The 23,221-nt window shown below is 36.8% G+C and overlaps 1 protein-coding gene across 6 annotated transcripts in view; it reads right to left on the reverse strand.

Annotated features, from left to right (window-relative positions):
* The window catches only part of LOC119067754 (fasciclin-1), a 236,392-nt gene that overhangs the window by 117,222 nt on the left and 95,949 nt on the right, over window positions 1-23,221 (reverse strand). Inside the window, exon 1 of one of the 6 annotated variants that reach the window (XM_037170887.1) lies at window positions 8,316-8,578. The exons of the other annotated variants lie outside the window; for them this stretch is intronic. Coding sequence (XP_037026782.1) covers window positions 8,316-8,321 — 6 coding nt within the window. The 5' untranslated portion in view covers window positions 8,322-8,578. Of the gene's footprint in view, window positions 1-8,315; window positions 8,579-23,221 lie in introns of those variants that run through there. 6 annotated transcript variants of the gene reach the window in all.

A 23,221-nucleotide genomic window follows, 5' to 3' on the forward strand; every position in this document is an offset into this window, starting at 1 on the left:
CTCCTAAAACTCCTAAAAAACCTAAAATTTAAAAATCCTCCTAAATCCTCCTAAAACTCCTAAAATGGAGTTGAAGACTTAAAATAAGATTGGTGCTTATACAACTCATACAAATTTCGCCTGCGGCGCAACGTTTTTCTCTATTTGTTATTTCATTTCATAGTTTCCTACATCGTGTACAATACATCCACGCAAGTAACGCACGTAAGTTTATATTTTATACAATCCTAGCGAGATTCAGAATCACCTTCATATGGGTGGAACCATCAGTTCAGGGACATAGATTCGGTGGCCCTTCGTTTTTTTACCACCGTTCGAAACATTGCTTGGTAAAAGAGAAAATAATGGTTTTTGTAATGACTATGAAACGAGGTATTTTTTAAAGACGATTTTTTAAACAAAAGATAAACACGGTCCCGCATGTTTTTAACTTATAGACAGCTCTAAACTTTTCGTAGAATACCGTGACCGATTAAATAAAGTGTTACCATTCGTCATCTTTTCCGCCCATTGCTTCTTACTTTCGAAAATTCTAAGAACATCAGTTTTTCACCACACGCCTTCTTTCGTCCTCTTTCTTCAGGATAACCATCTGCTAAGTAAATTAAACGTGGCTCATACACTTGAAGTGAAAAATGATAGCTCGCTGCGCTCGCATTGGGTTTGGTAATTCTTTCTTTTAACAAAGAAAATTGGGTGTAGGCACGCTTTTCATTTTCTACTCCATACAGTCTTGAAATAGTTATTTACATAACAAGGGGAAAGTAATTTTATTTGGCGAGTATGCAATGTTGTGCTGGCGTGTAGATGTGTCAGATTTTACAATTCTGCAATTTGTATATTGGAAAGTTTTGAAAAAATTGCCATACAATTCTGGGTCGAAAAGTAATCAGGAAAATTGCCCTGAGATTTCACTGTCCAACATTTTGAGACTATCTTGTCGAAAAGCAGAAAATAGTTACTTACATACGCAAAGTCTGCTGTGGATGGTATACTTTAGGGAATTTCGCGAGTTGCAGCCCGACCGCACATGGACCAATTTTCTAGAATTTTTTTTGCAATTTTGTCCATGAAAACGACTAAGACAATGAATTGAAGAAATGATTTTCATTTTGAAGTTTTCGTTGTGTGGAAATGTCCTTTTTTCCAAAAATGAAAATTAGTAATCCCAACCGATTGGTACTCCTAGGTAATGGGATAAAATTAGTAGTCGGTCTATTAAACACAGGGTATTTTAATCGAAGCAATGAGACACCCCTCAATTAAGAGTATGTTTGACAGAAATAATTTAATCGAACGAGAATGGATTGGCATTTGCTTCCCGTCTCGTTCAACGGTTCAACAGCATCTCTTAAAATCTATTTAAAATCTATTGGTCTATAGACGAAAAGCTATTTTTAAATCCATCAAAAATCTCCTAAAATCCTCCTAAAATCAAGCTGAAAACCTCATAAATTCCTAAATTAGGAGGGATTTCATACCGTGGCAGCCCTGCAACAATTAGAATCATATTTAATAAACTCGGACCAGCTCGATTTTGACCTGACCTGAAATGAATAGATTTAGGCCATGTTCAGGTTTCTCATAAGAACCTGAATTGACCTGATTTACCGTGACCTGACCTGACGTGACCTGATCTAACCTGACTTGAGGTAAATTTTAATTAGAAATTTAAAAGAAAATGGAAATTAATCAAAAGTCAGGTAACCTGTAAACCAACCAGGTCATGTCAGGTGATTATTTTTCAGGTCGTATATGATTTCAGGTTAATTCAGGTCAGGTTAAAGTTAAACTAATCAGGTTTAGGTCACCTGGCTTCAGCTTGAAAACTACCTGACCTGATTTCGAGCCTTAAATAAACTGACTAAATCGAATATTAATTCCTTGTGTGAAACTTATTGACATTAAGTGAAGGCAGATGCTATTTGCACCCGGATACAAATATTGTCCAGATTGACTATTATTTGACTATTAGTCAATGTATGAGCTATTTGCAGTCGAATGGTCTGTTAACATTATGATCATTATGGTCTGTTGAATTATGACAAAACAGAAATGATCGATATTTTATCTTTTGACGCTTTCCGACATTTTGTGGAAATTGCATTTCCCCAAGGACTCAGAAGGGCGCCTAAATATGGCGCATTTCGACAAAGGCTATTTGGAACACACCAAACTCCTCCCTTATAGACAGCTGATAGATGGAAGAATTCAGGCACGAATCAATCTCGTTACATATTTTGTAGAAGGATGAATTCAGTTGGAACAAACCTAACTACTTCCTGGCTGGCAACACTGCAAACGTCAACAAGTGTTTTGTTTCTGTGTCTGAAAATAATTATACTTTTTGTAGTCAGAACTGACCAGAAAAACGTTTCTGTTGACTAAATCTTGGTTATGAAGTGCCATGGTCGCCGGTAAAGTTGGAGTTCTCGCATAATCATCCAATAAACCAACGTTTTCGTGCGGCTAATGATACAGTGCTCGTCATAACCTCACAATGTGTACGCGTACCGTCGAAAAAATAGTGACAGCTGGAACCAACAGAAATTCACGACGAATATTTCGAGAACATACTTCGGTGAATTTTTGGACGCTGTGAGCGGAAATTTCTTTGCGAGGAGACATTAGGAAGGCTTGGCGAGATTGGTACTCTTCTCAGTGGTGTGTCACTGCCAGGACTCTTAGTTGCTTTGCCTCACTCGCCAGCTTTAGCTCTCGGTTGGTTCATGGTCTAAAAGTTTACTCACTGATGTGGCTGGGTCCTATTTTGCTTCTATATGAGTAAAATGATCCGGACTATTCATAGAGCTTAGGCTTTCGGGCTATAGAGTGGACAAGGTCGACGGATGGATTGGTGGTGCCGCTGAAAGATGCTAGTTTTTCCCGGCTTTTATTTTGATTCCTCGCAAAGACAACGTACACTTGATCAGGGTACATCTTCTCTGAATTTATATTCGAGGAATGTATTCCATGTTGTGCAAAACTCTTTGCAAAGGGACGATATGGTCGCCGTGTCGCGTCGTTGTGCTATTCAGTGGTGTGCCATCGTCTGGAAACGCTGTCATTTCGCTTTTTGCACCGAAGGTCCTCGTCTCAAAGGTGGCTCGTCCGTCAGTCTAATTTGGAAGTAAGGGCTTTTGGGCTAAATAGTGGTAAAGTTTGGCGGTTGACCTTTTGGTGGCGCGCTGCTGAGTGACGCTTCTGGCTCGGCTTTCATATTGGCCCACTGCAGAGAAAGCTTACGTTCGAACGGGCTGGTCTTATAAAATATGAGACTGGACCAGGTCAATATCGAGCGGAATGTAAATCACAGGCTTTATCAATCCCAATGACAAGGACTGTGATTCGGGCGACAATGTTGCCTTACTCGCTGTCATTAGTGTAAGGCCTAAGGGGGAGACACAGCTGTCCTCCTAGTGGCTTTCTAGAATTTACAGTCTAATGAAACGAGGTTGACGCCAGTCACTCTTTGCTTTCTGCCCTAAGGATTAGGATTAGGATTTAAGTGAAAGCACTGCACTTTTGGTAAATAGTAAACACAATGAAATGAAATTGTCAGTTCAACAAACCAGTCTAACATACTATCTTTTCTCGAAACTCAATTACTTAGTTGCCGTATAACGTTTCCCACACTTTCTTTTGATGAAAAAGGTCGAACGAAATTCTGTTCGCTAGAAGCTAACAACAACAAAAGTATCTTTTCGAAGACATGGTCCCTTTAACGTCTAATAACTCCCAATTGTAATTTATATTTATGATTAATGTTTAATGAAACGACATAAATGTATCGTATCATTTATACATATCATATTTATATGTACATTACGGAACAAGAGGCAGTCGGACACAAATTTCGATTGAGCGAATCAATGTCCAATGCATCCGGTTTGTGCATTGGAGAATGTATTTCCGTTCGATTCATTCGGAAGACATTTTTGTGACAAGACCGGAACCATAATGACTGTTAAATGAAATGGAATTTCATTTATAAAAATCAAAAAATCAATTGAGCTGTTTTCCACGTTACTAGCGAATAGTTTTGGTTTGGTCTTAGGTTTTTTTTTAACAATAAATCGTCAATAAATTGTATTGTGTAAATGCAACACAACAGCCACACTCATGACGATTTATGTTATGTAATATTCTTTTCGTAGCTATATTTTGACATATTGATCTAAATGACATTCCCCTTTTATAACTGTGTCCAGCAACAGTAGATTTTATAGTAGATAGACAACACAGGTTTTGTTCACTGACTGTATATCACCATCGCTAGATCGAACTCGGTGTTCTGAGGATGACACACCCTCGATGGACTTAATAACCAAGAGATTCCCTTGCAGCAGCGGTTTCAAAAAAAATTATGACGATGATGGGATCGGACAATAAGGATACGTCAGTCAGGCATTAGCGCCGACGGAGAAACCTCGGCGGCGGCTAGCCGAAAAAAAATTCTCGGCGGCGGCGAAAAAATCGGCTTGAGCCGGCTTAAAACGGCTCCGGCTGGAGGTTCCTTTTAACTTTTTTTCAAAATAAAAACGTTTAGATAAATTCATGGAAAATGAACTAGTAAGCATGAAAATGAAATTGTACGGAAAGCGAAAATGTAGGTAGATTAGGTTGTTCAAAGTGCAAGTGGAACTGGTCTTGTTACAAGCAAGTCTCTAAGTCTAAGGTTCACTAACACGTCAATTTTTATTGCCTCAAAACTTGAACTAAATGGAAAATCATGCTCCAGTACACTCATTTAACTCATTAAGAAAATGGTTTTCGATAAGAAATCGAAAGCTCACGAAAATCAAGTAAAAATTGAAAAGAAAAAAAAAATCGAGAAAATTCGCAAAGATCGATAAAGTTTTCTCAAATTTGTGAATTAACTGATTGTGCGCCTTCGGCTCTTTCCGCAAAGGTCATACTTGCCAAAACAACAAACTTAGAAGCGAGGACGTAATATACCATTCTGGAAAATTCATGAAAATTCAAGAAAATTTTCAAAATTTTCTTAATTTTGAAAAAAAAAAATTCAAAATGTACTTGAGCTGCTTAGGATCAACAGGAATCTCGGTTTTCAAAATTATTTCACCCATTCACCTTTTGAAATCTTTATTTCATTTTCCAGCCGTTTCAAGACGGCTTGAGCCGTGTTTTTGGCACCGGCACGGCTGCGGCGCGGCTTGCTCAAAAATGGCCGGCGGCGGCTTGATCGGCGGCGCCGAAACTAACCATAGAAGAACCATAGAAGAAAACAACGTGTTGAATATATTCCTCGCCTCCGGCTCGAAGAACAACGTTCTCACCGCCCCAACAAAAAATGTCACAGCAACACAGTATTATTTCAAACCATATTTGCAACAGACTACAAACGAAATTCGATTTTGCTAGTTGAAACAGTTTTCGTCGAATTTTGTGAAAGGAACAATTATTTGGTTGATATTTCACGAGAATTTATTCAACAACAACAAAAACGGAAGGAATATGTCGAGTAATACTTATGAAATGATTTTGTTCCGACTCACTGTCGTCGTCGACTCCTACACCTATCTATTATATACAGACCCGAATGTTCAAAAAGAAACCCTCAATTTGAGTGAAGTTCACTGTTCATTTCGACAAATAACAGATTCCATTTTCACCCAGGGAACCTAATTAAGCGGCAACTAGATGCAAATATTTTCTTAATTTCCAACTTGTCGAGTTGAGTTTATTGCTAGCAGTGCGTTGGAAGCACACAAAATAAATAATTAACTTGAAAATGTACCCCATTCTATGTCGAAATTCATGCGAATAATCATGATAAACGTGTGTGTTGATGAGGTAGGTGTACACAAAATGTACACTTAAGTCAAATAATAAATGATTTTGTAATCTCTTATGTAACAGAACTGTTAACAGAATAACACAACGAAACACGCCACTATATACACCGTTGGGTTGGTTGTTCTTGTTTTCCTCCATTCGTTGAGTTGAAACAAAATAAGAACTGCTCTTCATACAGCAAAAACAGGTCACAATAACCTTGGAATATCGTTGCCGATGAGTAGATTTTTGATAGTTTTACCTGTCCTGTTCAAACTGAGCGACGCGTTTTTTTATTTTTCAAGAAATCCAAATTTAGGCATCAACGACCTATGTTAGAAAACATTTCTATTGACGCTGGGACAATTGCCTAAAATCGCTTGTTTCATTTACGACATTATTAGAATGTCTTTATGCTGTTCAAGTGTATAACCCGTGAGCAAACAGCAGCAATGCAGGCAAATTCCATAACCTTCAAATCATTGATCCATTTCAAATTGTGTATGAAATGAAGAGATATGTGGCAAACACGAGCTTTTCGTTTCGGAGTTTTTCAAAATGTTCACGTTCAACAAAAGTTTATACACTAACGTTCGTTAAAGCCCGTTATATGTGTGGTACTAGTAGCATGGAACATTATGTGACCAAAAATATTTTCGAAATTAGGTCGTTTGCTGAGTAAACATTTTTGCTACTATAGAGGGTAAATCAGGTTAAATTTAGAATATAACAACTCGTTTACAGTGTTACAAGCAAATAAAAATCATGGATTTTCTGTTAGTTGTACATTCTGTTCGAGAGAAGAAGTTTCGCTTCAGTAAAATGATAATGATATGCAGAAAGTGGTTTTGCTATTGGGTTGAAAACTTAATCTTAGTCCCCTTATTCTATCACACTATCTAATCCAAACAAAAATCTCTTCGAGAAAAGTGTGACGCAGTCTTTGAAATACAATTTCTAAAATGAATGATATCGCTAGAGTTGACGCTTTCAGCTTCGTTACGCAAAAATTAAATTTTACACCCAATTAGTTCAAACAAGCTGGCTTAGGTTTACTCGAAGAGATTTTTGTTTGGATATCAGTCGTTTTAGAAGTGTAGTCAACACTGCTTTTATAACAGTTTACAGTTTTAATTCAAAAATTTTACGAAAATCGAAAATTTGACGAAATTTGACGAAATTCAAAAATTTGACGAAATTCGAAAATTTGACGAAATTCGAAAATTTGACGAAATTTGACGAAATTCGAAAATTTGACGAAATTTGACGAAATTCGAAAATTTGACGAAATTTGACGAAATTCGAAAATTTGACGAAATTCGAAAATTTGACGAAATTTGACGAAATTCGAAAATTTGACGAAAATTTGACGAAATTCGAAAATTTGACGAAAATTTGACGAAAATTTGACGAAATTCGAAAATTTGACGAAAATCCAAAATCTGATGAAATTCAGAAAATTTGACGAAAATCGAAAATTTGACGAAAGTAATTCTCTTTCTGCCACCATTCAAGAAATATCTCCAAAACCCCAATTGACCCACCCATTTCCAACTTTCGACATTTTTCACATATGCCTCTCTGCTCTACTCGTAAAACTCTGAGACTTTGCCGAAGAAAGTAATTCTCTATCTCTCATAACCCAAAAAAATATTAGTCCTTTCATCCTACGCTCGAGTAGCTCAAAATTTGGTCACTCTAATCACTCTAGCTCAAACGAATCTGTCCCGATTTTTTTAATTATTTTTTTGTTCGAATTGTGTTACGAATACCTTTCATTTGATGGGTCGCACGCCTCTGTAGGTTTCAATACAGCTAAGCTACAGCCGAAAACGCGTTCCCGACCCTCGAAAACCACACTCAGAAACCCCTTCGAGGCCAATAAAACAAAATTCTGGTTTTTCCTGAGGTAATGGCGTATCACATTTTCATTTTTATGCTCAGGGTGGGTTCCTGCAAAATTTCATGGAGATTGGCTGACTAGTTTCCGAGATCGACCGTCGATAGATAGACAGATAGACAGAAACATACAGAGTAAGTTGAAAGATTTTGATTGTTTGGAGAACGTTAATTTGGTGCATTTTCTATCAAAATGACCAACTTCAAAACGATGTATCTCAGGCAATTTTAAAGTTACATAGTCGAGTGATAGCTCGTTTTGCTCGTATTTGAAGCGCGAATAAGATAGAATAGGATTTGTGGTGATACAGGCCAAAGGAAAGAAACTTAAATTCTCGCCTATAGTTGCCGCGTCTCAAAAAAATTTGTTCGTTCTTTTTTTGGAAGTTAGACTGCGTCAAGTCCTCCGTTATCGCTCCGGACATGATAATACGCACAAGAGTAACGTATTAAAAAGGCTAAAACATTGTTTGAACACAAATTGAAACACTTTCATCTATATAAATAATAAACCTTATATGCCATTATACCTACCGCTACCCGTATATATACGTTATGAATCTAACGAAAAACATAATCACTGTTTCTGTACGAGCATAAATCTCTGAAAAATTTACCTCCATCAACGGTGAATGATTTGATTTTATCGTACTGGTCTGAAGTTTTATTGTTTTCGCTTGATTGATGATAATATTTACGCTGTTATGAACGCTGAATCTTTGAGGCGAAAATACCTTTGAGTGGCACAACTTGCGATGGATTTATTTTGAACGCAAATCAATCAGTGAAAAATATACAAAGTTTGCTTTACGCTAATCATTCTATGCCAATTCGGTTCTGGGTTAGATATGAAGCTTTGAACTATATGGTACGGCTCACATCATACTTCGAGGAATTGTCACACTTCCGGGAAACTTGATTTTTTTTACAATCGACAGCGGATGGTATCATGGCCCTACGTTAGCGAAGGGCCGTGACGCAAGTCCGTTCACACTGAAAAATTTGTCAATTTTTTTTCCGTAGGATTGAGGAACACATATACACAACTTTTTTGACTTTTCCCCCTCATCTCCTACTACCCCATACCTATTTTATTCGTAATCTATGCGTCCATACGAGTTCAACGAGCTATCGCACGCCTCATAATGTTAAGATTTGGCCGAGATATTAAATTTCAAAACTTGAAAATTTGTATGAAGAAATTGATGTCAGCCATAACAGAGAAAGTTATACAGTTTTGTAAGAAGAACATTTTCGTTCAAACTGCACAATATGATTGTCTATTATCTGCGACCAAATTTAATTCTAAAAAATTAAAACTTACAAAAGAGCTGATATCGCCCAAAACCACTTACAGTGGAGGTGTGACGCAAGTCCTGTTATCCACTTACAAAAGAACTGATATCGGTGTAGGTGACGCTTACAGATTCGTCACGCAAAACGATATGCGTCACAAATAACAGCTGATGAGGAAAGCACGCGAAAGTTTGATCAACAAAAATTTTCCCCGAAAAATTTTAGAAAGAAAATTATTTAAACGAGCCGTCAGAACAGTCGGAGCGTTTGCTGCGACTGAGCCCCGTACGAACCCGTACATCTATTGCGCACGTGACCCTAGTGCGTCTGTCACCCTAGTTGAAGTCAAATTATTATGAAATGTGTACATCTTACAAATTGCGCATAGCGCAATTACGAAGCCCCGTACGACGTTCCTTTCAAATGTAACACAAATTTCAAGTTGACCTAAAATTTTAATTTATTGAGAGGCCTAAGGCCTAGTTACGGCCTTAGTCCAACGACCCAAATTTAATTTTTTTTCAACATCATTATATTCGGCCTTCGATTACCTTCCAAATGAAACAAAAATTAGGAAAATCGGATGAAATTTACTCGAGATATATGCAAAATAGACTTAGGGCCGTGTAGCGGGCTTAGTCCAAGGACCCAAATTTTAAATTTTTTTCAACAACATTCTATTCGATGTTCAATTACCTTTTAAATGAAACAAAAATTAGGAAAAACGGATGAAATTTACTCGAGTTATATGCAAAATACACCTAGGGCCGAGTAGCGGCCTTAGTCCAAGGACCCAAATTTAATTTTTTTCAACAACAACATTCTATTTGGTGTTCGATTACCTTTCAAATGAAACAAAATTTAGGAAAATCGGATCAAATTTACTCGAGTTATATGCAAAACACACTTAGGGCCGTGGAGAGGCCTTAGTCCAAGGACCCAAATTTTAAATTTTTTTCAACAACATTCTATTCGATGTTCAATTACCTTTTAAATGAAACAAAAATTAGGAAAAACGGATGAAATTTACTCGAGTTATATGCAAAATACACCTAGGGCCGAGTAGCGGCCTTAGTCCAAGGACCCAAATTTAATTTTTTTCAACAACAATCAATTCCTCGTTCGATTACTTTTTAAATGAAACAACAATTAGGAAAATCGGATCAAATTTACTCGAGTTATATGCAAAATACACTTAGGGCCGAGGAGCGGCCTCAGTCCAAGGACCTAATTTTCGAACATTTTTCTCACCACATTCTATTCGGTATTCAATTACCTTTCATATAAGACAAAAACTAGCAAAATTGGATGAGATTTACTCGATTTATATGCAAAATACACTTAGGGCCGAGGAGCGGCCTCAGTCCAAGGACCCAAATTTAAAACGTTCTTCGCCACATTATATTCGGGCTTCGATTACCTTTCAAATGAAACAAAAATCACGAAAAAATGATGAAATTTACTCGAGTTATATGCAAAATACACTTAGGGCCCTAACTCACGGGCCATTCACCCGATTTTAATAAACTTTTTTTTCCTGGATCGGTATCAACATTACCTATCTTTTGCCGTTTCATTTACATTTCCATCGTTTGTTTTGCCATAAATATCACCAAAAGACCTTAAAGCACTTAGGCGACCCTAACTCACGAAGGGCCGACCCAAATATGCCCATCTTCGAACTTAGCCTCACTATTTTGACTATCTTTCAGGGAAATTTTTTTTTTGAAATCGGATTTGATTTAATCAAGATATCGACGTGACGGACAGACGGACAGAAGGACAGACGGACAGACAAAATTTTTATTGCGGATTCGTCATCTATGAACATAGGCAAACACTTTGCCCTTACCGTCTGCTTCGAATTCCATCAATTACACACGGCATCGTAATCCTATAAGCCCCTTTGTACTTCGTACGGGGCTAAAAAATTGGGTCAACAAGTGGCAGATGATTCGGCTTTCTTCCGTTTGAATTCCATTCTTTAAAGCAATATATTACACAATTTTAAAAATTTTCCTTCCTCAACATCTGCCACTTTTTGACGCAATTTTTTTTTGTTATAATTTTCTTTCTAAAATTTTTCTGGTCAGATTTTTTTGATCAAACTTTCGCGTGCTTTCCTCATCAGCTGCCATTTGTGACGCATATCTTTTTGCGTGTCGAATCTGTTAGCGCCACCTTCACCGATATCAGTTCTTTTGTAAGTGGATAACAGGACTTGCGTCACACCTCCACTGTAAGTGGTTTTGAGCGATTCTGAGGTCAAATTTTTTTAAACCAAAATAACGTGTCCCAGAAGTTGAGAGCACACGAAATTTTCTTTAGGAACGTTAAATTCACGCCATAAGCGCGCCAAAAATTTAAATATTTTGAACTGACAGTTGGACAAAATACAGCTGACTTCATGAAACCAATGTGAAAAACTGTGTTTTCAAATGTCTTATGCGTTATGTTTCAAAAAGGAAAGCACGATTGCAGCGCGAATACCAGTGAAAGCATAAAAAGAAGTATGAGTTTTCTGTCATTTTTCAATTTATAACGTACTGGATCGGCAACACTTTTATATAAAAACTACACCTCCCTTGGGAAGTGTATTATAGACTTAGCTGAAGTGGTAGAATGGTAGTGAAATTTGCAATGCATACGAATAATTCGGTATATATGCGGACCACACACAGAACAAATAAATCACAGAATAAAATCAAATGGTAAATCGAATTAAAAGTCCCTCTGTATCTGCTAACACACAATTAATAATTCAAATTTTGTGCGGGTTTAATTAATTTCGTACCTGAAGGATATATCTCCAAAATCATGTTCACTAATCGCGTGTGTTCACTGTGGCATCCCCGTTGTGAAAAAAAAGCCTGATTAAATCGATTATGGAATTAGTTCATTGATTGATGAACTGTGTGAATAAAATTAAAAATTATTCAACAAATCTGTGGTATTTTCCATTATATGAACGACCATGGCCCCAAAAGTCCCCACATATATTACTCCTAACTCATAAGCAAAATGTTCTATATCACAGACAATGAACGATTGCATTTTCAGAGGCTGGCGAGATTCCAAATATGTTTTAGTCATGTCATGTCCTTGTCCATTTACCAAATATAAACCCATAGAAAGTTTTACATTCAAAATAACAGTTTTCGTTTTGTAGTACTACATATACTTGTATAACACAACAAATAAATGTGTGCACTATCCCTCTAACTGCAATTCCACACTGGCTGCTGCTTTTTGCTCTGTGTTTTTGCATTTACGAAACACAGTCTAGATAATCCAGAAATGTTTACCGCTACGACATCATAATAATAATAAAAACTTGCTCACATTGCTGCAGATGACGAACTGGGTTTGGGGGGGTCGCTTTGCTAAATTGTTAGCTAGTAACACCAAGATTACAGTGACGAGTGGTTTTTGCTAGGATTCGCTAAAGTCTTCTATCTATTGTAAATGTGCCTACGTCAGACTTGATGTGGGATCACTTATTTAACAGACGTACGTATCAGTAACGATTACTGTTATCTGGGACAGTTGAGGTTATGTTTAGCCCTAGCACTGGCACGTTTGTTATTATCTTTTGAGACGTAAGACTACGTTTTTTTGAATTTCTGAGACCTTCAGTATCAACCAAATGACTAGTTAGTTTTATTGGACAGTAGCAATTGTAAAAAGTTTCCACGCAACCACAGCTAAATAAAATCCCAACAAAAATCTCTTCGAGAAAAGTGTGACGCAGTCTTTGAAATACAATTTCTAAAATGAATGATATCGCTAGAGTTGACGCTTTCAGCTTCGTTACGCAAAAATTAAATTTTACACCCAATTAGTTCAAACAAGCTGGCTTAGGTTTTCTCATCATCTGCCAAATAATTTAAAAAAAAAAAATTTAGACTGGAAACAACCAAAATTTTACCAAAAAAATCTGCGTCGCATGTGGCAGATAAATTTTCTTGCTGGTCTGTTCCTGAACATTTGCCACTTTGCGACGCAGATTTTTTTGCTAAAATTTTGGTTGTTTCCAGTCAAATTTTTTTTGGTAAAAATTATTTGGCAGATGATGAGAAAAACTAAGCCAGCTTGTTTGAACTAAAAGTGGGTGTAAAATTTAATTTTTGCATAACGAAGCTGAAAGCGTCAACTCTAGCGATATCATTCATTTTAGAAATTGTATTTTAAAGACTGCGTCACACTTTTCTCGAAGAGATTTTTGTTGTGATATCAGTCGTTTTAGAAGTGTAGTCAACACTGCTTTTTATAACAGTTTACAGTTTTAATTCGAAAATTTGACGAAATTTGACGAAATTCGAAAATTTGACGAAATTCGAAAATTTGATGAAATTTGAAAATTTGACGAAATTCGAAAATTTGACGAAATTCGAAAATTTGATGAAATTTGAAAATTTGACGAAATTTGAAAATTTGACAAAATTCGAAAATTTGACGAAATTTGAAAATTTGACGAAATTTGAAAATTTGACGAAATTCGAAAATTTGACGAAAATTGACGAAGTTCTAAAATTTGACGAAATTTGAAAGTTTGACAAAATTCGAAAATTTGATGAAATTTGAAAATTTGACGAAATTTGACGAAATTCGAAAATTTAACGAAATTCGAAAATTTGACGAAATTCGAAAATTTGACGAAATTCGAAAATTTGACGAAATTTGACGAAATTTGACGAAATTCGAAAATTTGACGAAATTTGATGAAATTCGAAAATTTGACGAAATTTGACGAAATTCGAAAATTTGACGAAATTCGAAAATTTGACGAATTTTGAAAATTTGACGAAATTCGAAAATTTGACGAAATTTGAAAATTTGACGAAAATTGACGAAAATCGAAAATTTGACGAAATTCGAAATTTGAAAATTTGACGAAATTCGAAAATTTGACGAAGAAAGTAATTCTCTATCTGCCACCATTCAAGAAATATCTCTAAAACCCTAATTGACCCACCCATTTCCAACTTTCGACATTTTTCACATATGCCCCTCTGTTCTACTCGTAAAACTCTGAGACTTTGCCGAAGAAAGTAACTCTCTATCTGTCCCCATTCAAGAAATACCTCTAAAAACATAATTGACCCACCCATTTCCAACTTTCGACATTTTTCACATATGCCCCTCTGTTCTACTCGTAAAACTCTGAGACTTTGCCGAAGAAAGTAATTCTCTATCTCTCATAACCCAAAAAAATATTACTCCTTTCATCCTACGCTCGAGTAGCTCAAAATTTGGTCACTCTAATCACTCTAGCTCAAACGAATCTGCCCCGATTTTTTTAATTATTTTTTTGTTCGAATCGTGTTACGAATACCTTTCATTTGATGGGTCGCACGCCTCTGTAGGTATCAATACAGCTAAGCTACAGCCGAAAACGCGTTCCCGACCCTCGAAAACCACACTCAGAAACCACTTCGAAGCCAATAAAACAAAATTCTGGTTTTTCCTGGGGTAGTGGCGTATCACATTTTCATTTTTATGCCCACCCTGAGGTTCCTGCAAAATTTCATGGAGATTGGCTGACTAGTTTCCGAGATCGACCGTCGATAGATAGACAGATAGACAGATAGACAGATAGATAGAAACATACAGAGTAAGTTGAAAGATTTTGATTGTTTGGAAAACGTTAATTTGGTGCATTTTCTATCAAAATGACCAACTTCAAAACGATGTATCTCCGGCAATTTTAAAGTTACATAGTCGAGTGATAGCTCGTTTTGCTCGTATTTGAAGCGCGAATAAGATAGAATAGGATTTGTGGTGATATAGGTCAAAGGAAAGAAACTTAAATTCTCGCCTATATATAGTTGCCGCGTCTCAAAAAAATTTCTTCGTTCTTTTTTTGGAAGTTAGACTGCGTCAAGTCCTCCGCTATCGCTCCGGACATGATGCAATGACCGACCTCTATATCAAAACATTTTATAACAATTCCACAAAAGATCTGAACATTATGCAAAAATATTTAATGGAATATTTTCAAAATGTGTAGTGCTACTACGCTCTTTCGGACGAGATGTCAGATGTCATATTTAAATCCCTTTCGGCATATTAAAAATGTCTTTAATCTGTCATAATAATGTTTGCTGATGCTGTTTGCATATATAGATGTAATGTACTCTTTCTACCAAGCTTTCTACTGGAAAACGAAACGTAATAAAATCTCTGAGCCAGAATGGTGCAATAGAAATTTTCATGTGCAGCCAAAATGGAAGTGATATATCAGAGTACGTTGATACGTCGAAAATAGATTAAAAGTTCACTCGCAAGCGATTTCGATCTCTTGACCCGTCACCTATCGTATTTCTTGTTGTGGTTTCGTTTCAGATAGTTTCGGATATGTTCTAATATAATGCTTTTATACAGCTGGAGGTGAAAGTATCAACAAAAAAAAATGAAAATAAAAATAGAACTTTCGATTTCAATGCTGCCGTTATTCAGTCGGTACATACAACGGATATATCCAATTTGCTATGGGCATGATTCCGTGTCACATTAAATATAATGTATCCTTTTACAATCCTGTAACAATCTATCTGTTACCTTTGAAGCCTTTGAAGGACTTAGACAAGGCGATGAACTGGCAGCTCTATTCTTCAACATTGTTCTTGAGAAGTTGATAGAAGAGAGAGAGCGATGTGGAAACCAGCGGTACAATCTTCAGAAAGTTGAGTCAGTTGTTAGGATATGCTGATGACCTAGACTTAATTGGACGGAACATTGACATCGTTAAAGAGAATTTCACGAAAATTGAAGATAGGGGTGCTGAGTTCGGTCTCAAGGTCAGTGAGAGAAAAACCAAGTACATGACAACTTCATTGTCTGATGGCAGATCAACGGACCATACGCTGGAGGTGAATGGAAAACACTTCGAGACTGTCGACAGCTTTATTTACTTTGGGTCGCTGGTCAATAGTGATAATAGCATCGGAGAGGAAATACGTAGAAGGGTAACGCTTGGTAACAGGACCTACTACAGTCTTCAAAAACTCATCCGGTCAAAAACACTCAACCGCAACCTTAAGTGCGAATTGTACACAGATCGCTGATTCGACCAGTTGTAGTATATGGATCGGAAGCTTGGTGCATGATACAAAGTGACGAACAGACACTTTTGGTTTTTGAAAGGAGAATTCTTCGATCAATTTTTGGAGGTGTCAATGTGAACGGCAACTGGAGAAGAAGATACAACCATTAGCTGTATCAGCTTTACAAGGAGCCTGATATAGTCAAATTCATCAAAATCAATCGATTAAGATGGCTCGGTCATGTACAAAGAACACGTTTCTCGTACCACTGAAACTGCTAAATACAAATCCCGATGGAAGACGCAGACCAGGAAGACCAAGAGCGAGATGGAAAGATGCAATTGAGTCTGATCTAAAAGTACTAAGAGAACGTTGGCGCGGAATAGGTCCGATTGGAGAAGATTGCTGGAATAGTAGGTTGTAGGCCCGCCTAAGTAAGTGAGTAGAATGAGGAAGCCGTCGGAACAATTGGAGCACTCACATATAACGATACAAAGTAAATAATAATTATTATGTGGCAGGAGGGGTAATGAGATCGTTACACTTCTGTACATAACACGAACGAGCGTTAGCGAGATAACTGTCTCCACTAATGTTATAGATTCGGAATTGTATTATAGGCGAGGGACGAAATTTACGGAAACAAAGAGTTTCATCACAAAACAGTCACTGTAACAGTGAACGAAATTTTGATTGTACTGAGGTACAATTTGTGCAAACAACCGCCAGTTATTGCAGTAGTAGTCTAAGACTTAATTCTGTTGACAATGACATTTGTATTTAAGGTTTGGTTGGGACTTTTATTCATCCGCTTCACAACCAAAAGAATATTTCAGCCGAAAAATCAAAAGCCTTGCACCTTTAAAAGCCATGTGGAAAGTCTCCATACAATTGTTCAATGATAGCCATTCACATAACCACGCAACCGGTGTCAGGGGAATTAAAGTCAACTTCAAGCATAAGGGTTACTCTAAGTAGACAGTGATCAAACAAATTTTGACGCTGGAAAAAGTGTTCATCCAAAATAGTACAGGTAAGCGTTTGCCCCTCGAATTGACAGTTTCTCTATTTTCGGTTATCTTAGCAAGTATTAAAACTCAATACATGAAACGGACTTTCGGACTTTGGTCTTGTGACGTAACTGACTATTAAGGCCCGTCTTTGGGAAATGACAGGACAGTTTCCCGAAAATGTATGGAAAATTTTATCACAAAAATTCACCGAAAAGATGCAAAGAAACTCACCCATGATGCTTTCCATTGTATTCGTGCACCGTCTCTTTATGTCCCCAAGACATATTTAAACACTAAAACACTTTTTACTCGATGCAAAAACAAAAAGTTTTTTTTTTGTCGCGATAAAACACAGAAAACATTTCGACACAACTGTGACACTCCGCTATTATAAGGACTAGAATGAATGTTTGCTGTGTTCACTTCGGCGGTAAAATATTTTCATTCAAAAAAGTGTCCGACACTTCAACGATGGTAGACATTTATTAAAATTGTAACCTCTCCCACTTCTTTAGTAAGCTAACAAGACTTCGCTGGGTCTAATTATGTCACCTCTTCGAACAAAAATATCGGCTGAGGTCGAATAATTCTCCGCTGAGCTTTAACAAAACTCTAATGAGTTCTAATAATTCTCCGCTAGGCTTCAGTAAGAGTCCGTCAGACCTTAGCACGTTGTAGTAAGGCAATGAAGCTAAGCGAACACTCAATAAGCATCAGCTGATACCTAATAATTGTTGCTATGATTTAATAAGACTCCACTTAGCTTTGGCAGATCTCCGCTGAGTGTCCGATTCGCTCCATTAAGCCCTCCTGCAACTTGCTTAGGCCTAACGGACACTTCCTGAAGCCTAGCAGAGAATTATTAGAGCTCAGCGGAGGTTTGTTAAAGCTCAGCGAAGAATTATTAGAGCTCAGCGAAGAATTATTAGAGCTCAGCGGAGAATTATTCGACCTCAGCCGATATTTTTATTCAAAGAGGTGGCATAATTAGACTTCACGAAGTCTTCTTAGCTTACTAAAGAGGAACGAACATTTATTTACGCTCAGCGCAGTCTTACGAGAGGCTAAATTTTTAATAAATGCTCTCCCATCGTTGAGAGAATGTCCGCTGAGCTCTCGTAAAGCTTTAAAAAATGGTCGATGAACATTATTAAATGTATACGCTACCCTTTGTCAACCGTTTGATGATTGTTTTTAAATGTCCGACACTTTTTTGAATGAAAATATTTTACTGCCGAAGTGAACACAGCAAACATTGATTCTAGTACTTATAGTAGCGGAGTGTCACAGTTGTGTCGAAATATTTTCTGTGTTTTTGTCGCGACAAAACAAAAAAAAAATTGTTTTTGCATCGAGTAAAAAGTGTTTTAGTGTTTAAATATGCCTTGGGGACATAAAGAGACGGTGCACGAATACAATGGAAAGCATAAGAGGTGAGTGTCTTTGAATTTTTTCGGTGAATTTTTGTGATAAAATTTTACATACATTTTTGGGAAACTGTCCTGTCATTTCCCAATGACGGGCCTTAAGGAACCTGTCCCTACGTTGGCGATGAATGTTTTGATCATATCTCCAACAAACATATACGAACGTATGTTAGGTAGTACCATCCATTCAGTAAGTATTCTAATAATTGTTGACAACTGAGCCAATATTAAATTGTAATATGAGAAATACAACATTAATCTAATGCGAAAGTGCATACAGAAAACATATCACAGCAGTAGGTCTTTCAGCACACAAAACCTCACTGTTATAACTTCATCCAGTTCTCATAATAATATGGAAATTTATCAAAATATACCGAAATTTTGTGGCACTTTAACAATAACGAACCCTATGCCATTCATTGTGCATGAAATCAACCATAGTCATTCCATACACAATGTATGTGTGTGGTGTGGTGTACTGTATGCACTGTTGTATGGGTAGTCCCGTACATATATATTTTATCCATATACACGTTCAGCTCACATTTATGGAAATATTTTCATAGTTGAAAATCAGTGGTATTAATAAATCAATGAGATTTATAGATTTCCGCAATTTTAAATATTGAATCGGACAAAATATTATATCGCCTTTTCCCCGAAAACATACAACCGACCAACGAGAGGTAAATATTAAACAGTTGAATTGTATCATTGCTATTATTGGTGTTTTAAATAATCGGCGGAATTACAATGTGTCCTGTTCGTTTAACAATTTGTAGCTTAAAATAAGCAGAAAAAGGTCCCAATTAAAAAAATGAATTTTAGTAGAACGGAGATGACTTGAAGACTGAAGTTAACAGGAGAACAGAATGTTAATAGTTATTTTTCCTAACGCATGCTAAAATGCTTTTTTAGCCAATGAAAGGTTTCCAGCTCGAGCCGGAGGCGAGTGCTAGAATCGAATTCGCTAAGAAAGCCTTTTAAAATAAGTTAGGAACAACGGCTATTTGAAATCAAAGAGTACCTGGCTCGATGGTCTAGTGGTTAGGACAGCTGTGTACTGAACACTAGGCCCGGATGTTGCAGTTCAACATTTTCTCTTCAGATAGAGGTGAGTATGCCACCCGATGGTATCGTGTCGTTGTAACAAAACCATAAAATCGTAAAATTGGGTGGAATTACAAACATGCAACTATGAATATTAACTTTAACCAATTTTATGCATCCTGTCGACACTAGATAGCTTTCACTTTCAATATTTTATCGATTTTACTACGTTGGCTTGAGGAATCCCAAAATTGTTCGAAAATATTTACCGGACACTTTCTTCAGTTAGTTTTCGTTTCTGTTAGATGAAGAACCCAACAAAAATCTCTTCGAGAAAAGTGTGACGCAGTCTTTGAAATACAATTTCTAAAATGAATGATATCGCTAGAGTTGACGCTTTCAGCTTCGTTGCGCAAAAACTAAATTTTACACCCAATTTTAGTTCAAACAAGCTGGCTTAGTTTTTCTCATCATCTGCCAAATAATTTTTACCAAAAAAAATGTGACTGGAAACAACCAAAATTTTACCAAAAAAATCTGCGTCGCAAAGTGGCAGATGTTCAGGAACAGACCAGCAAGAAAATTTATCTGCCACATGCGACGCAGATTTTTTTGGTAAAATTTTGGTTGTTTCCAGTCTAATTTTTTTTGTAAAAATTATTTGACAGATGATGAGAAAACCTAAGCCAGCTTGTTTGAACTAATTGGGTGTAAAATTTAATTTTTGCGTAACGAAGCTGAAAGCGTCAACTCTAGCGATATCATTCATTTTAGAAATTGTATTTCAAAGACTGCGTCACACTTTTCTCGAAGAGATTTTTGTTGGGATATCAGTCGTTTTAGAAGTTTTAGAACACTGCTTTTTATAACAGTTTATAACAGAAATTCATAAATTTGACGAAATTCGAAAATTTGACGAAATTCGAAAATTTGACGAAATTCGAAAATTTGACGAAATTCGAAAATTTGACGAAATTCGAAAATTTGACGAAATTCGAAAATTTGACGAAAATCGAAAATTTGACGAAAATCGAAAATTTGACGAAATTCGAAAATTTGACGAAATTCGAAAATTTGACGAAATTCGAAAATTTGACGAAATTCGAAATTTGACGAAATTCAAAAATTTGACGAAATTCGAAAATTTGACGAAAATCGAAAATTTGACGAAATTCGAAAATTTGACGAAATTCGAAAATTTGACGAAAATCGAAAATTTGACGAAATTCGAAAATTTGACGAAATTCGAAAATTGGACGAAGAAAGTAATTCTCTATCTGCCACCATTCAAGAAATATCTCCAAAACCCCAATTGACCCACCCATTTCCAACTTTCGACATTTTTCGCAAATGCCCTTCTTTTCTACTCGTAAAACTCTGAGACTTTGCCGAAGAAAGTAACTCTCTATCTGCCACCATTCAAGAAATACCTCTAAAAACATAATTGACCCACCCATTTCCAACTTTCGACATTTTTCACATATACCCCTCTGTTCTACTCGTAAAACTCTGAGACTTTGCCGAAGAAAGTAACTCTCTATCTCTCATAATCGCAAAAATATTAGTCCTTTCATCCTACGCTCGAGTAGCTCAAAATTTGGTCACTCTAATCACTCTAGCTCAAACGAATCTGACCCGATTTTTTTAATTATTTTTTTTGTTTGAATCGTGTTACGAATACCTTTCATTTGATGGGTCACACGCCTCTGTAGGTTTCAATACAGCTAAGCTACAGCCGAAAACGCGTTCCCGACCCTCGAAAACCACACTCAGAAACCACTTCGAGGCCAATAAAACAAAATTCTGGTTTTTCCTGGGGTAATGGCGTATCACATTTTCATTTTTATGCCCACCCTGAGGTTCCTGCAAAATTTCATGGAGATTGGCTGACTAGTTTCCGAGATCGACCGTCGATAGATAGACAGATAGACAGATAGACAGATAGACAGATAGACAGATAGACAGATAGAAACATACAGAGTAAGTTGAAAGATTTTGATTGTTTGAAAAACGTTAATTTGGTGCATTTTCTATCAAAATGACCAACTTCAAAACGATGTATCTCCGGCAATTTTAAAGTTACATAGTCGAGTGATAGCTCGTTTTGCTCGTATTTGAAGCGCGAATAAGATAGAATAGGATTTGTGGTGATACAGGCCAAAGGAAAGAAACTTAAATTCCCGCCTATATATAGTTGCCGCGTCTCAAAAAATTTTCTTCGTTCTTTTTTTGGAAGTTAGACTGCGTCAAGTCCTCCGCTATCGCTCCGGACATGATGAGGAAAGTTGTTCTGCGAAAAAACTAAAATGACAAAAATGTCCATACTAATATTTAATATAAATCATCTTTTGCGCCTGACGATCATAATTCGACGCTTTTCGTCACTCACTCTAATGATGAAATGTACGTTTTTTCGGTACTGCTCACACCAAGATGGCCGCGTCCGAAAAAGTAACTTTTACGGCCGTTGATGGCGTCCGTAAAAGTAACTTTTTCGGACGCAAAAGATGATTCTTAGAATTTCAAAGTAATTTTAACGTTTATTCTTGCAACTTATAATACAGCAGCGTACACAAAGTCAAGCATTTTGTTTACTTTTGGTAAATATTTATCATGCAGTTGCTCGAATCACCGAATTGAATGGAGCAATTGCATGTACCGAACTGACCGGAGGAACTGTAATATCCGAATTGACTGGTGGAACTGCAATCGCCGAATTCACTCGTGCACCGTCGACATAATTGACTGGCTCAACTTCATCCATTTGTCCAACCACCGAATCGACTACAGCAGTGTCGACAGAAATTATGTTGCTCGCAGAAGATGTGGACGCATCACTCACATCAACTGAACTGACTGTTGATATGGGTCGGATACCCAGGATATGTCCTTTTTCGTTTGTTGTTGATCGATGTCTCGATATATTTCTCGGCCATGCTTTCGTTCATCCAACCGCAATGTCTTCGCATATCACTTGAACGCTTTTTCGTAAATTGGTGCTGATTTGTTAGGTAAAAGGTTCCGAATTACTATCTCAGCCTCCATCTCAATATCGAAAAAGTCGTCTTCGGTCTCGGATCCGCTCATTTTCCTTTTTTTTTTGCAACACGTTGCCTTGAGTCGACACTCAAAATTGAACTAGAATGTTCATGCATCGTTTACGATTATTTGGTTTCTGTGCAACATTGATGTTTACATGACGACGGCCATTTTTATTTCCCCGTAGAGTGATTTTCATTTTTATTTATTTTTATTTAAATTTGTGTTTCGTCTCATTATGATCGTCAGGCGCAAAAAACATAGTTCGTAACTCGTGATGAAAGCAAAATTTTTCAGGACTAGTCGACGTGTCCTGAAAATTTCACTTTTCATCACTCGTAACGATTTATGCTAAACCACTACAGTCGATCCGATTCGTACCGGTTTGACAGCAACAACATTTGTGACGACAAAACGATTTAGGCGGAATCAATTTAGGCGAGTAATTTACCCAGTTCCATTTTTATTACAAGCAGAACAAACATTTTCCCCGTCTAAAATTGAAATTGATTTTACTCTTAAAAAGCTAAAGCCACAGCCAGAATGTGAGGTGAATCCATAATTTTCGCATGATTATGTAAAGCGTCTAAAGTTGAATTTGTTTATGTTCGCTTCGAAGCTTTTATGATATTTGTTAGCGGGGGCCATA

This window comes from Bradysia coprophila (assembly GCF_014529535.1).
Source record: "Bradysia coprophila strain Holo2 chromosome X unlocalized genomic scaffold, BU_Bcop_v1 contig_128, whole genome shotgun sequence".
Classification (NCBI taxonomy): domain Eukaryota; kingdom Metazoa; phylum Arthropoda; class Insecta; order Diptera; family Sciaridae; genus Bradysia; species Bradysia coprophila.